The sequence below is a fragment of the Entelurus aequoreus genome, linkage group LG18, assembly GCF_033978785.1.
Source record: "Entelurus aequoreus isolate RoL-2023_Sb linkage group LG18, RoL_Eaeq_v1.1, whole genome shotgun sequence".
NCBI classification, from domain to species: Eukaryota; Metazoa; Chordata; class Actinopteri; order Syngnathiformes; family Syngnathidae; genus Entelurus; species Entelurus aequoreus.
The window spans coordinates 9,003,736-9,020,898 of record NC_084748.1 but is presented as its reverse complement, the minus strand read 5'-3'; the positions used below and the strand labels follow the sequence as shown (position 1 = coordinate 9,020,898).

Below are 17,163 nucleotides of genomic sequence, written 5' to 3'. Positions count from 1 at the left end.
TGTATGTATGTATGTATACATGTATGTAGGAATGTATGTATGAATAAATGTATGTATGTATGAATAAATATATGTATGTATTAATGAATGCATGTATGAATAAATGTATGTATGTATGACTGAATGTTTGATTGAATGACTAAATACATGTACGTATGAATACATGTTTAAATGACTGAATGTATGTATGAATAAATACATGTATATATTTATGAATAAATGTATGTATTTCTGTATGTATGAATAAATGTATGTATGAATGAATACATTTATGTATGTATGAATGAATAAATGTATATATTTATGAATAAATATATGTATCAATGAATACATTTATGTATGTATGAATGAATAAATGTATGTATCAATGAATACATTTATGTATGTATGAATGAATAAATGTATGTATGTATGAATAAATGTATGTATATATGAATAAATGTATGTATCAATGAATACATTTATGTATGTATGAATGAATAAATGTATGTATGTATGAATAAATGTATGTATCACTGAATACATTTATGTATGTATGAATGAATAAATGTATGTATGAATGAATAAATGTATGTATGTATGAATAAATGTATGTATATATGAATACATGTATGTATCAATGAATACATTTATGTATGTATGAATGAATAAATGTATGTATCAATGAATACATTTATGTATGTATGAATGAATAATTGTATGTATATATGAATAAATGTATGTATCAATGAATACATTTATGTATGTATGAATGAATAAATGTATGTATGTATGAATAAATGTATGTATCAATGAATACATTTATGTATGTATAAATGAATAAATGTATGTATCAATGAATACATTTATGTATGTATGAATGAATAAATGTATGTATGTATGAATAATGTATGTATATATGAATACATGTATGTATATATGAATACATGTATGTATCAATGAATACATTTATGTATGTATGAATGAATAAATGTATGTATCAATGAATACATTTATGTATGTATGAATGAATAAATGTATGTATATATGAATAAATGTATGTATCAATGAATACATTTATGTATGTATGAATGAATAAATGTATGCATGTATGAATAAATGTATGTATATATGAATAAATGTATGTATTAATGAATGCATGTATGAATAAATGTATGTATGTATGTATGACTAAATGTTTGATTGAATGACTAAATACATGTATGTATGTATGAATACATGTTTAAATGACTGAATGTATGTATGAATAAATACATGTATATATTTATGAATAAATAAATATTTCTGTATGTATGAATAAATGTATGTATGAATGAATACATTTATGTATGTATGAATGAATAAATGTATATATGTATGAATAAATGTATGTATCAATGAATACATTTATGTATGTATGTATGAATAAATGTATGTATGTATGAATAAATGTATGTATCAATGAATACATTTATGTATGTATGAATGAATAAATGTATGTATGTATGAATAAATGTATGTATCAATGAATACATTTATGTATGTATGAATGAATAAATGTATGTATCAATGAATACATTTATGTATGTATGAATGAATAAATGTATGTATGTATGAATAAATGTATGTATCAATGAATACATTTATGTATGTATGAATGAATAAATGTATGTATCAATGAATACATTTATGTATGTATGAATGAATAAATGTATGTATATATGAATAAATGTATGTATTAATGAATGCATGTATGAATAAATGTATGTATGTATGACTGAATGTTTGATTGAATGACTAAATACATGTATGTATGTATGAATACATGTTTAAATGACTGAATGTATGTATGAATAAATACATGTATATATTTATGAATAAATGTATGTGTTTCTGTATGTATGAATAAATGTATGTAAGAATGAATACATTTATGTGTGTATGAATGAATAAATGTATATATGTATGAATAAATCAATGTATGAATGAATACATTTATGTATGTATGAATGAATAAATGTATGTATGTATGAATAATTGTATGTATGAATGAATACATTTATGTAAGTATGAATGAATAAATGTATGTATGTATGAATAAATGTATTTTTGAATGAATGAATGAATGAATGTATGTATGTATGAATAAATGTATGTAGGAATGTATTTATGAATAAATGTATGTATGTATGAATAAATATATGTATGTATGAATAAATGTATGTATTAATGAATGCATGTATGAATAAATGTATGTATGTATGACTGAATGTTTGATTAAATGACTGAATGTATGTATGAATAAATACATGTATATATTTATGAATAAATGTATGTATTTCTGTAAGAATGAATAAATGTATGTATGTATGAATAAATGTATGTATGAATGAATACATTTATGTATGTATGAATGAATAAATGTATGTATCAATGAATACATTTATGTATGTATGAATGAATAAATGTATGTATGTATGAATAAATGTATGTATGGATGAATAAATGTATGTATGTATGAATAAATGTATGTATGTATGAATAAATATATGTATGTATGAATAAATGTATGTATTAATAATGCATGTATGAATAAATGTATGTATGTGTGACTGAATGTTTGATTGAATGACTAAATACATGTATGTATGTATGGATACATGTTTAAATGACTGAATGCATGTATGAATATATACATGTATATATTTATGAATAAATGTATGTATTTCTGTATGTATGAATAAATGTATGTATGAATGAATACATTTATGTATGTATGAATGAATAAATGTATGTATGTATGAATAAATGTATGTATCAATGAATACATTTATGTATATATGAATGAATAAATGTATGTATGTATGAATAAATGTTTGTATTTCTGTATGTATGAATAATTGTATGTATGAATGAATACATTTATGTAAGTATGAATGAATAAATGTATGTATGTATGAATAAATGTATTTTTGAATGAATGAATGAATGTATGTATGTATGAATAAATGTATGTAGGAATGTATGTATGAATAAATGTATGTATGTATGTATGTATGAATAAATGTATGTATGAATGAATACATTTATGTATGTATGAATGAATAAATGTATGTATGTATGAATAAATGTATGTATCAATGAATACATTTATGTATGTATGAATGAATAAATGTATGTATGTATGAATAAATGTATGTATTTCTGTATGTATGAATAAATGTATGTATGAATGAATACATTTATGTATGTATGAATGAATAAATGTATGTATGTATGAATAAATGTATGTATCAATGAATACATTTATGTATGTATGAATGAATAAATGTATGTATGTATGTATGAATAAATGTATGTATTTCTGTATGTATGAATAATTGTATGTATGAATGAATACTTTTATGTAAGTATGAATGAATAAATGTATGTATGTATGAATAAATGTATTTTTGAATGAATGAATGAATGTATGTATGTATGAATCAATGTATGTATGTATGTATGAATAAATATATGTATGTATGAATAAATGTATGTATTAATGAATGCATGTATGAATAAATGTATGTATGCATGTATGAATAAATATATGTATGTATGAATAAATGTATGTATGTATGAATAAATGTATGTATCAATGAATACATTTATGTATGTATGGATGAATAAATGTATGTATGTATGAATAAATGTATGTATTTCTGTATGTATGAATAATTGTATGTATGAATGAATACATTTATGTAAGTATGAATGAATAAATGTATGTATGTATGAATAAATGTATGTATCAATGAATACATTTATGTATGTATGGATGAATAAATGTATGTATGTATGAATAAATGTATGTATTTCTGTATGTATGAATAATTGTATGCATGAATGAATACATTTATGTAAGTATGAATGAATAAATGTATGTATGTATGTATGAATAAATGTATTTTTGAATGAATGAATGAATGAATGTATGTATGTATGAATAAATGTATGTAGGAATGTATGTATGAATAAATGTATGTATGTATGTATGAATAAATATATGTATGTATGAATAAATGTATGTAGGAATGTATGTAGGAATAAATGTATGTATGTATGAATAAATATATGTATGTATGAATAAATCTATGTATTAACGAATGCATGTATGAATAAATGTATGTATGCATGTATGAATAAATATATGTATGTATGAATAAATGTATGTATGTATGAATAAATGTATGTATCAATGAATACATTTATGTATGTATGGATGAATAAATGTATGTATGTATGAATAAATGTATGTATTTCTGTACGTATGAATAATTGTATGTATGAACGAATACATTTATGTAAGTATGAATGAATAAATGTATGTATGTATGAATAAATGTATGTATCAATGAATACATTTATGTATGGATGGATGAATAAATGTATGTATGTATGAATAAATGTATGTATTTCTGTATGTATGAATAATTGTATGTATGAATGAATACATTTATGTAAGTATGAATGAATAAATGTATGTATGTATGAATAAATGTATTTTTGAATGAATGAATGAATGTATGTATGTATGAATAAATGTATGTAGGAATGTATGTATGAATAAATGTATGTATGTATGTATGAATAAATATATGTATGTATGAATAAATGTATGTAGGAATAAATGTATGTATGTATGAATAAATATATGTATGTATGAATAAATGTATGTATTAATGAATGCATGTATGAATACATGTATGTATGCATGTATGAATAAATATATGTATGTATGAATAAATGTATGTAGGAATAAATGTATGTATGTATGAATAAATATATGTATGTATGAATAAATGTATGTATTAATGAATGCATGTATGAATAAATGTATGCATGACTGAATGTTTGATTGAATGACTAAATACATGTATGTATGTATGGATACATGTTTAAATGACTGAATGTATGTATGAATAAATACATGTATATATGTATGAATAAATGTATGTCTGTATGAATACATGTGTGTAAGACAGAATGTTATGTGTGCATCTACGTATATTACATGATGTTTACAGTGAGTTAATAAAGATGGTACAAGATTGGCTGGAACGATTATTCACTGTGGGTGGGATGTGTGAGGGCGTGGCCTATTTAAGGTCAACTGATCAGTGGGGGGAGGAGCCTGTGAGCAGGTAGCTTGTAAACATCCATAGAAGGGATTGGGGAGTTCTAAACTGCAGACGTGTTGTTTTCATTCCTGCATTTTGTAAATACTTGATTTTGTTTGGTAGTTGTCCTTTTGGCACTGTAGGAGTTACATGTATTGTGGGGATGCTGACATGGACTATGAAAACACGTGTAACTTTGGGACTTAGTGGTAATTGTTTCCACCTACTTGTGGAAGGACTTGACATAGAAGGTTCTCCAACATTGGCTGGATTATTTTCCAGCCTGGAGGGAGCATTAAGTGGCGGCCATGTCTCTCTACCATGTAAGTCTAACTATACATTGTGTGTGTGTGTGTGTGATATAGATCGGTGGTAAACTATTACAAGTGCGCCAGAGTGGGTGATGAATCCTTCCGCTCTTCGTTTTTTCATCAGGGCCGACTATTTGACGAGAGCACGAGTCGCTGTTGGATCGTTAACACGGCTGATTTGCCAGGCGGCGGCGGGAAAGCGTAACTTTCCATCGTCTGTCGCGGCGCACTAGAGATAGACATTAATTCCTCTAACGCAACGCTAGCCCAGACTCCGCCCCCCACGATTCCCTCAAGCAGGTGCGTTGGTTTGACGACCTCACGACAAGTAATAACTGTCATCCTCAAGCACGTATAAAAGTGAAGACATGTTCCTCCCAACAACACTTCTCTCAAAAGCCATATTTCTTTCATCAACATTCCTTCCTTCAAGTGCATTTCGAGGCTGATCCGGATCATTTCTACGACCGTTTATGTACGTGTGCAAAGATCATGTTCTCATTGGGACCGATACAGTACCAATTCCCGGTATCTGGGAATTGATTTCAATTTTCCGTACTTTAGTGTGTGTTACTAAATGTTAGTTGTTTAGTAATAAAATATATATATTTTTTTTTAATGAGCTGGTCATGATAACTGTGCTGTCCAGTTTGTATATGTCGTTTATTATCACATCAGGGTTGCCCAAACAGACATTTAACAGACTATAGAGACGATAAGCCACAACCACTAAATTAAAAAAAAAAAAAAAGTTTCCATATATTAGCCGCAAATATACTGTATACGTTGTGAAATATTTTATAAATGTTTATTTACATACCTTAATTAATAAAGGCTTAGTGGCCACATGCGTGGACAGCACCTATTAGCTCTTATTTACAAAAATTGTGTACACTACTGAATTGGGGTCTTATGGCCACTTATGTGGACATTTATACTGCCATCTGGTGGTGTCAGAAGAGTATAACATTCAATGGAATTTGGAAAAAAAAAAGTGTAAAAATAAGAATTAGCAAGTCACTAAACATGAAGTACACGTTTGTGTAGTTATGGACTAAGTACATCATATCAAAAGATGTTTCTTAGTTGTTATTCTAATTAAGGTCCAATAAGCCCAAATAGCAAAGAGAAATAAAAAAAAGCATGTAAACAAACAGCTTGGGCCTTAAGAGGTTAATATTGCTGTCAAACGGTGTCTGTAACACGGCAGTAAAACGGCTGATCAAACAAAACAGAAGTCGTCGGCATGGACCCACTAGCTGCGGAAGCTAGCTCTCCAATCAGCTGAACAGACTTAATAACTTCACGGTGACGTTTTGGTGAATTTACTGAGAAATTTGTGAAATTGAAACAAAACAAAAAGAATGCCATTGTAAGTTAATAATACTAACACAGACACTCGTACTTTTATGAGGTTTTTTTAGGCTGATCCGGATCATTTCTACGACTGTTTACGTACGTGTGCAAAGATCATGAACACAGACAAGTGTTCACATTGGGACTGATACAGTACCAATTCCCGGTATCTGGAAAGCAATGCTGCGATTCAAAGTTTGCACCAATTTTCCGTACTTTTGTGGGCGTTAATAATTTTTATTTTTTAATTTTTTAAATGAGCTGGTCATGATAACTGTGCTGTCCAGTTGTTATATCTTGTTTTATTATCACATTTGCAAGACATAAGATGGCAGTACTGTATAGACCAGGGATGCCCAAACAGATATTTAACAGACTATAGAGACGATAAGCCACACCCACTAAATTGTAGATTTTTTCCCCCATATATTAGCCGCACCGGACTATAAGCCGCAGATGTACTGTATACGTTGTGAAATGAGTTAGTTACACAGAAATATTTTATAAATGTTTATTTACATACCTTAATTGTTGTCAAACTGTGTCTGTAACAAGGCAGTAAAACGGCTGATCAAACAAAACATAAGTCATCGGCGTGGACCCACTAACTGCGGTGACGTTTTGGTGAATTTACTGAGGAATTTGTGAAACTGAAACAAAACAAAAAGAATGCCATTGTAAGTTAATAATACTAACACAGACACTCGTACTTTTATGAGGTTTTTTTAGGCTGATCCGGATCATTTCTACAACTGTTTACGTTTATGTACGTGTGCAAAGATCATGAACACGGACAAGAGTGTTCACATTGGGACCGATACAGTACCAATTCCCGGTATCTTGGAATCGATGCCGCGACTCAAACTTTGTACCACTTTTCCGTACTTTAGTGTGCGCTATTAAATGCTAGTTGTTTGATGATAAAATAATATTTTTTTTAAATGAGCTGGTCATGATAACTGTGCTGTCCAGTTGTTATATCTCGTTTTATTATCACATTAGATGGCAGTACTGTATAGACCAGGGATGCCCAAACAGACATTTAACAGACTATAGAGACGATAAGCCACACCCACTAAATTAAAAAAATGTTTTTAAAAATCCATATATTAGCCGCACCGGACTATAAGCCGCAGATATACTGTATACGTTGTGAAACTTGTTATTTATCATTTATGGTTATTTATATACCTTAACTGTTGTCAAACGGTGTCGGCAGTAAAACGGCTGATCAAACAAAACAGAAGTCGTCGGCATGGGGCCACTAGCTGCGGAAGCTAGCTCTCCAATCAGCTAAACAGACTTAATAACTTCACGGTGATGTTTTGGTGAATTTACTGAGGAATCTGTGAAACTAAAACAATACAAAAACAATGCATTTGAAAGTTAATAATACTGACACAGACACTCGTACTTTTATCAACCTTCCTTCCTTCAAGTGCATTTTGAGGCTGATCCGGATCATTTCTACGACCGTTTACGTTTATGTACGTGTGCAAAGATCATGTTCTCATTGGGACCGATACAGTACCAATTTCCGGTATCTGGGAATCGATGCCGCGACTCAAAGTTTGTGCCAATTTTCCGTACTTTTGTGTGCGTTACTGAATGTTAATTGTTTAATAATAAAATATATATATATATATTTTTAAATGAGCTGGTCATGATAACTGTGCTGTCCAGTTGTTATATCTCGTTTTATTATCACATTAGATGGCAGTACTGTATAGACCAGGGATGCCCAAACAGACATTTAACAGACTATAGAGACAATAAGCCACACCCACTAAATTTTAGGAAAACATTTTTTTTTCATATTTTAGCCGCAGATATACTGTATACGTTGTGAAATGAGTTATTTATCATTTATGTTTATTGACATACCTTAATTGTTGTCAAACGGTGTCGGCAGTAAAACGGCTGATCCAACAAAACAGAAGTCGTCGGCATGGACCCACTAGCTGCGGAAGCTAGCTCTCCAATCAGCTAAACAGACTCGATAACTCCACGGTGACGTTTTGGTGAATTTACTGAGGAATCTGTGAAACTAAAACAATACAAAAAGAATGCATTTGTAAGTTAATAATACTAACACAGACACTCGTACTTTCATCAACCTTCCTTCCTTCAAGTGCATTTTGAGGCTGATCCGGATAATTTCTTCGACCGTTTACGTTTATGTACGTGTGCAAAGATCATGTTCTCATTGGGACCGATACAGTACCAATTCCTGGTATCTGGGAATCGATGCCGCGACTCAAAGTTTGTGCCAATTTTCCGTACTTTTGTGTGTGTTACTGAATGTTAATTGTTTAATAATAAAATATATATATATTTTTAAATGAGCTGGTCATGATAACTGTGCTGTCCAGTTGTTATATCTCGTTTTATTATCACATTAGATGGCAGTACTGTATAGACCAGGGATGCCCAAACAGACATTTAACAGACTATAGAGACAATAAGCCACACCCACTAAATTTTAGGAAAGCATTTTTTTTTCATATTTTAGCCGCAGATATACTGTATACGTTGTGAAATGAGTTATTTATCATTTATGTTTATTGACATACCTTAATTGTTGTCAAACAGTGTCGGCAGTAAAACGGCTGATCAAACAAAACAGAAGTCGTCGTCATGGACCCACTAACTGCGGAAGCTAGCTCTCCAATCAGCTAAACAGACTCAATAACTCCACGGTGACGTTTTGGTGAATTTACTGAGAAATTTGTGAAATTGAAACAAAACAAAAAGAATGCCATTGTAAGTTAATAATACTAACACAGACACTCGTAATTTTATGAGTTTTTTTAGGCTGATCCGGATCATTTCTACGACTGTTTACGTACGTGTGCAAAGATCATGATCACCGACAAGAGTGTTCACATTGGGACTGATACAGTACCAATTCCCGGTATCTGGAAAGCAATGCTGCGATTCAACGTTTGCACCAATTTTCCGTACTTTTGTGGGCGTTAATAATTTTATGTTTTTTATTTTTTAAATGAGCTGGTCATGATAACTGTGCTGTCCAGTTGTTATATCTTGTTTTATTATCACATTTGCAAGACATAAGATGGCAGTACTGTATAGACCAGGGATGCCCAAACAGATATTTAACAGACTATAGAGACGATAAGCCACACCCACTAAATTGTAGATTTTTTCCCCATATATTAGCCGCACCGGACTATAAGCCGCAGATGTACTGTATACGTTGTGAAATGAGTTATTTACACAGAAATATTTTATAAATGTTTATTTACATACCTTAATTGTTGTCAAACTGTGTCTGTAACAAGGCAGTAAAACGGCTGATCAAACAAAACATAAGTCATCGGCGTGGACCAACTAACTGCGGTGACGTTTTGGTGAATTTACTGAGGAATTTGTGAAACTGAAACAAAACAAAAAGAATGCCATTGTAAGTTAATAATACTAACACAGACACTCGTACTTTTATGAGGTTTTTTTAGGCTGATCCGGATCATTTCTACAACCGTTTACATTTATGTACGTGTGCAAAGATCATGAACACGGACAAGAGTGTTTACATTGAGACCGATACTGTACCAATCTATCTGGGTATCTGGGAATCTATGCCGCGACTCAAAGTTTGTACCAATTTTCCGTACTTTAGTGTGCGCTATTAAATGTTAGTTGTTTGATAATAAAATAATATATTTTTAAAATGAGCTGGTCATGATAACTGTGCTGTCCAGTTGTTATATCTCGTTTTATTATCACATTAGATGGCAGTACTGTATAGACCAGGGATGCCCAAACAGACATTTAACAGACTATAGAGACGATAAGCCACACCCACTAAATAATTTTTTATAAAAAACAATTCCATATATTAGCCGCACCGGACTATAAGCCGCAGATATACTGTATACGTTGTGAAACGAGTTATTTATCATTTATGGTTATTTATATACCTTAACTGTTGTCAAACGGTGTCGGCAGTAAAACGGCTGATCAAACAAAACAGAAGTCGTCGGCATGGAGCCACTAGCTGCGGAAGCTAGCTCTCCAATCAGCTAAACAGACTTAATAACTTCACGGTGATGTTTTGGTGAATTTACTGAGAAACTTGTGAAACTGAAACAACACAAAAAGAATGCATTTGTAAGTTAATAATACTGACACAGACACTCTTACTTTTATCAACCTTCCTTCCTTCAAGTGCATTTTGAGGCTGATCCGGATCATTTCTACGACCGTTTACGTTTATGTACGTGTGCAAAGATCATGTTCACATTGGGACCGATACAGTACCAATTTCCGGTATCTGGGAATCGATGCCGCGACTCAAAGTTTGTGCCAATTTTCCGTACTTTTGTGTATGTTACTAAATAATAGTTGTTTATTAATAAAATAATATTTTTTTTAAAATGAGCTGGTCATGATAACTGTGCTGTCCAGTTGTTATATCTCGTTTTATTATCACATTAGATGGCAGTACTGTATAGACCAGGGATGCCCAAACAGACATTTAACAGACTATAGAGACGATAAGCCACACCCACTAAATTTTAGGGGGTAAAAATGTTTCCATATATTAGCCGCACCGGACTATAAGCCGCAGATATACTGTATACGTTGTGGAATGAGTTATTTATCATTTATGTTTATTTACATACCTTAACTGTTGTCAAACGTTGTTGGCAGTAAAACGGCTGATCAAACAAAACAGAAGTCATCGGCATGGACCCACTAGCTGCGGGAGCAGGAGGGGATAGAAAGAGACAAAAAGGAAGACAGAGGGGGAAATTGTGGGGACAAGAGGGGGATCAGACAGAGAGACAACAACAACAGTAAACACAACAATAATGATAACAAAAACAAAACAACATCAGCAAGTAGGATATGTACAAATATGATGGTAAAAATGATAGCAAAGAAGCAGTTAGTGAAATAAATAATAATACAGAAATGACAATGAGCATTATTACACTAAAAATGAATCAATACAAATACCAATAGAAATATCACTATTGATATTCAAAAATAACAATTACCTCTTTTATCAACAATACAATTGTTCAAATGCAACAATACATATACGTAATGATAACTTGAAATACAAAAGAAAGCAGATAAATGGAGGGGAAGAAAGAGAAGCTTAATATATTAACCTTGTAGATTGTTATAGTAGGAATAGGTTACGCTTTGTCAGTGTGCCAGTTTTATAGTTACTATTGTAAATCCCACTTTCTTTATTTGCAGGTACATTTTGGGTGTCCCATTCAGTAAAAAACTGTAAAATTCCATTCCTTTTTTTTTTGAGGTGGTCTGTCATAACTTTTTCAGTATTCTATCGGACATTGTGACTTTTGGTATTAGTGTTAGAATAAGTTATCACAAAAACTTTGTGTTACATTTGAGTGCCCGGAGAGAAGCAAAAGCTGTCTTTGGAACCTACCAAGAGTAAGGCTCGTAAAACTCCACTGTGTAGGGGGGGAAGCAAGATGAAGGTGTTCCTGTTTCTTTCATGTATTGTAATCAAACAGAAAGATATTGTCTGACCTAAGGACCAAAAAAGCGAAGAGGAAGCAGGACCAGAATCCCCTCCAGGCGACTTCCTTTTCGAACTGTTTTACGAACCTCTTTTTGAACTCGTTTACGGCCTTTTCTGTGAAGTGTCTACGACCTTTTCTTTTGAACTGTTCTGTAACCAAAGGCAACGCTGTTTACGACCCACTTCCCTCTGGAAGCAGCTGTGGTCGGAGAAAGTCAAACAAAGAAGGAGGACCGAATGCAGCTGAGATAGGCTCCAGCACCCCCCGCGATCCAAAAAAGGGACAAGCGGTAGAAAATGGATGGATGGATGGAGTACAATCTTCCGCCAGAGCGTGGGGGACACTGTAAGAGGTTACTGTTCGACACGTTTCTCCTCAATGGAGTCCAAATGGAATTCTGTCTCTGTTTAATTCTTTGCCTCTTGTCTTGTTTAATAAATGTCATCAATGTTTGAACCTGACAATTAGTGTTCCTGAATAAAACAGGACCCAAACGCACATACTGTACAGCAGGTTTTTACAGCTAAATGTGTATATATCATTTTTTTTCTCTAAATGTGGCCAAAATATTTGCCCAGTTCTGGTTTAAAGCCTCGGAGGCATGTGGGACATCTGGAGGACGCGTTCTGTGACTTGTCCTCAGTGAGATAGTTCAGCTTGTTGGCCGGCTCACTAACAGAGATGACGTTGGGTGCAAAGTAGATTTAAGAATTGTTTTCGCCAAAGTCCGCCAGCTTTACTTTGTGCAACTTTCGGAAACAAATCACCACAACATACAATTGTCTCTCTGAGGACGCTAGATAGCTTTGTTTTGTTTTTATTGCTGCTATTTTGACTCTGCTTTGGTTTTTATACAAATTGATACCTTGTTTTTATTGGCACTATGTGTGAAAATGGACTAACGTTTCACCGTTATTATTTTTCTAACAGCCGACTGCATTTTTCTAACAGCCGACTGGGCGAGGATACACAAGCCTGCAGCTAGATGGCAGCACTGCTCAAATTATTCAGCAGGCTCAACCAGGAAGTATGACCAAGTATGAATACATTACCCTTCTAGTGTACTGGTTATGAGAGTGTAAACTAGAAAACTACAAAACTAGAAAAGTGGATGGGCCTGCTATCTGTGCCCCGGACCCCGCCGTACTTTTAAGATGGTGCCGAGTGTCTGAATTAGGGATGTCCGATATTTGCCAAAAAATGCGTATCGGCAAGTCATGGGAAAATGCCGATTCAGATCCAGTCTTAAAAAAAAACTCAGCTCCGTGTTTTCCAACGCATCGATTTAAATAATACATTCCACTTTTCTGCTGCTCCCTAATTTCCGTTCCGCATTTTCCAGCACACCTTCAACACATCCACAGGTCTGTGGATTGCTTTTCGCTGCCGGCATTACACGACAGGCTCTTCTCTCCCTCTCACAGACAGCAAGCGCACCTTACACACGTCACGTCATACGTCACACACGTATACGCCCTCCCCGAGCAGAGAGGTAGCAGCATGGCAAACGTTAGCTGTGATGCTAGCGCAGCCGTGCGAGCAACGTTCCCTCTAAGGTGCGCGCCTGTGCAATTGCGCACTGCTCAAGCGCCCTCTGCGCATAGCAATTATATGCCACGCACAAAATCAAATAAAAAAATAAGCGCGTAACAATTTTCGACACACGGACACGACAGGGAAAACAGTTTTCGTCCTCACTGTTCAAATATTGTAACGTCTGTCGAGACGCTTATCTCCATTCGGTGCCACACGCCCACACCATCAAAATGGCGAGGCAAAAATTTCCACATCAACACCGTATGAAAAAATTTGTGATTTTTTTAGTTTAAAAGTAGCATATATTAATGCAGTATGAAGACGAATGTTTCAATGTAGACATGCAAGCCTTGAAAGAAAATTTTGAAAATCAAGACTACAATTCTTGCAAATGGGTGCATTTCTACCCTATATTTTAACTTCAGATTTATTCTCATATCAAACTCTTTTGGCTGTCTTTTTGACACTTACCTCCGGCGCCCCCTGCCACACCCCGGATTATAAATAATGTAAATAATTCAATGTGATTATCTTGTGTGATGACTGTATTATGATAATAGTGTATATCTGATAGTATATATCTGTATCATGAATCAATTTAAGTGGACCCCGACTTAAACAAGTTGAAAAACGTATTCGGGTGTTACCATTTAGTGATCAAGTGTACGGAATATGTACTTCACTGTGCAACCTACTAATAAAAGTCTCAATCAATCAATCAAAACACATAGAATCATCATACTGCTGTGATTATATGCATCAAGTGTTCATTCAAGGCTAAGGCAAAATATCGAGATATATATCGTGTATCGCAATATGGCCTTAAAATATCGCAATAGTAAAAAAAGGCCATATCGCCCAGCCCTAGTTCAATGATGCCATTTCTGTTTGTCATGTATAATTTTGTCTATTTTGTGTTTATCCTTGAATAAACAGGTCAGTTTCTTGTTACCAACCATTGTGTATTATTCAAACTCCCCTAATTCAGCTGACTAGTTGTTATCAAGAGTACTAAAACCCTTTTCAACATGATTCTGACAACTAAGTAGGCTAAATAACTTTAAACTTTAATACATGCTCGGATAGGCCAGTATCGGTATCGGTCAGTATCGGTATCGGATCGGAAGTGCAAAAACAATATCGGTATCGGATCGGAAGTGCAAAAACCTGGATCGGGACATCCCTAGTCTGAATCCGTGAGTTTTAGGTGTAGCTGCACAAAATAAGGCATAGAGCTAGCCTAAAACATTAGCACACTTACATTAAAAGGTAACACTTAGCATGTGTGCTAACGATGGCATGCTAACAGTTAGCATGTCTCACATATCAAGTGACACGGCTGTAAGGTGTATGGTGCTGCAAAAGTGAGAAAACAGCAAAAAAAAAAGTTAGCACGCTAATATTCGCTCGCTAGCATGCTAAAGTTTGCATGCAAACAGTTAACAAGTGTCACGTACCAAGTTATTTGACTCCGGGGTGAATGGAAGCAAATTTAGCCCCCAAAATATCATGCTTATGTTAGCATGCCAGCAAGCTAACGTTAGCATGCTATCAGTTAGCGTGTGTCAAAAGTAGACAAGTGTGTGAACAAAATGAGACGTTAGGCACCGAGCTACATGAAAGTATGGCTGAGCTACAAGAGGAGGTAACCTTGTCTTTGTAGCGTTTGTCTCAGAGCAATCGTTCATTAAAAGGGGATGTACCCATTTAATTGGCCCATTTATTTTTTATTCGTGAATAGCATCACCATGGTAACACGAAATGTTGCCAACTTAAAGTGCGGCTATAGGTGCGAGTGAGACCTTTCCGACGGTATAACATATGTGGGGGTCCGTTGGCCGGTTCGTCTCGTATTAAGCGTAGGAAAAACGTGCGGAACTATATTAATTCAAGTTGAAGTATGAGGAATAATAATATGGGCTTGCTTGCATTGCAGCAGGCCCATAATAAATATATGCATATTAGACTCTCATTAGGATTTCAACTCTGGGGGTGTGCAAACATTTATTTTTAACGAGTTCCTGGTGCTAGCTAGAGTACAGATCGCATCGAGTGTTTTGTACAAATACAAACATAAATAAACAAATACTATCAGGTTCTCAATCCTATTTACCAGACTATTGAGAATATAAGCCACACCCACTAAATAAAAATACAATTAAAATTAAATGTTTCCATATATAAGCCGCAGATATGAGTTGTGAAATGCGTTATTCACACAGAAATATTTTATAAATGTTTGTTTATAAAATAGCACTTAAGTTGTCGAACGGTGTCTGTAACACGGCGGTAAAACGGCTGATCAAACAAAACAGAAGTCGCCAGCATGGACCCACTAAATGCGCAAGCTAGCTCTTCAATCAGCTAAACCATACTTGCCAACCCTCCCGTTTTTAGCGGGAGACTCCCGGTATTCAGCGCCTCTCCCGATAGCCTCCCGGCAGAAATTTTCTCCCGACAAACTCCCGGTATTCAGCCGGAGCTGGAGGCCACGCCCCCTCCAGCTCAATACGGACCTGAGTGGGGACAGCCTGTTCTCACGTCCGCTTTCCCACAATATAAACAGCTTGCCTGCCCAATGACGTCATAACTGTAGAATGATCAAGGGCGAGTTCTTGGTTTCTTATGTGGGTTTATTGTTAGGCAGTTTCATTAACGTCCTCCCAGCGCGGTAACAACACACAACAACAGCAGTCACGTTTAGTCTACCGTAAAGCAGTTCGTCTGCCGTAAACAGCAATGTTGTGACACTATTAAACAGGACAATACTGCCATCTACTGGATATCCTCCAGAACACTGAAATTCAAGTATTTATTTTATTTATATGTATAATAAAATATATATATGTATATATATGTATATATATATATATATATATATATATATATATATATATATATATATATATATATATATATATATATATATAGCTAGAATTCACTGAAAGTCAAGTATTTCATACATATATATATATATATATATATATATATATATATATATATATATATATATATATATATATATATATATATATATATATATATATATATATATATATATATATATACACATACATATATATATATATATATATATATATATATATATATATATATGAAATACTTGAGTTGGTAAATTCTAGCTTAAATTTATTCCCCTCTTAACCACGCCCCCAACCACGCACCCCGCCCCACCCCCACCCCCCACCTCCCGGTATCGGAGGTCTCAAGGTTGGCAAGTATGAGCTAAACAGACTCAATAACTCCACATTGACGTTTTGGTGAATTTACTGA

General features: G+C 33.3%; 1 protein-coding gene across 1 annotated transcript in view; it reads right to left on the bottom strand.

Annotated features, from left to right (window-relative positions):
- LOC133634268 (uncharacterized) overlaps positions 1-17,163 on the bottom strand; it is a 148,565-nt gene that overhangs the window by 55,775 nt on the left and 75,627 nt on the right. Inside the window, exons 4-6 of the mRNA XM_062027395.1 lie at positions 11,455-11,531; positions 8,693-8,855; positions 7,332-7,458 (exon numbers count right to left, since the gene is read on the bottom strand). Of these exons, the coding sequence (XP_061883379.1) occupies positions 8,766-8,855; positions 11,455-11,531 (167 nt within the window). The 3' untranslated portion in view covers positions 7,332-7,458; positions 8,693-8,765. The remainder of the gene's footprint in view (positions 1-7,331; positions 7,459-8,692; positions 8,856-11,454; positions 11,532-17,163) is intronic.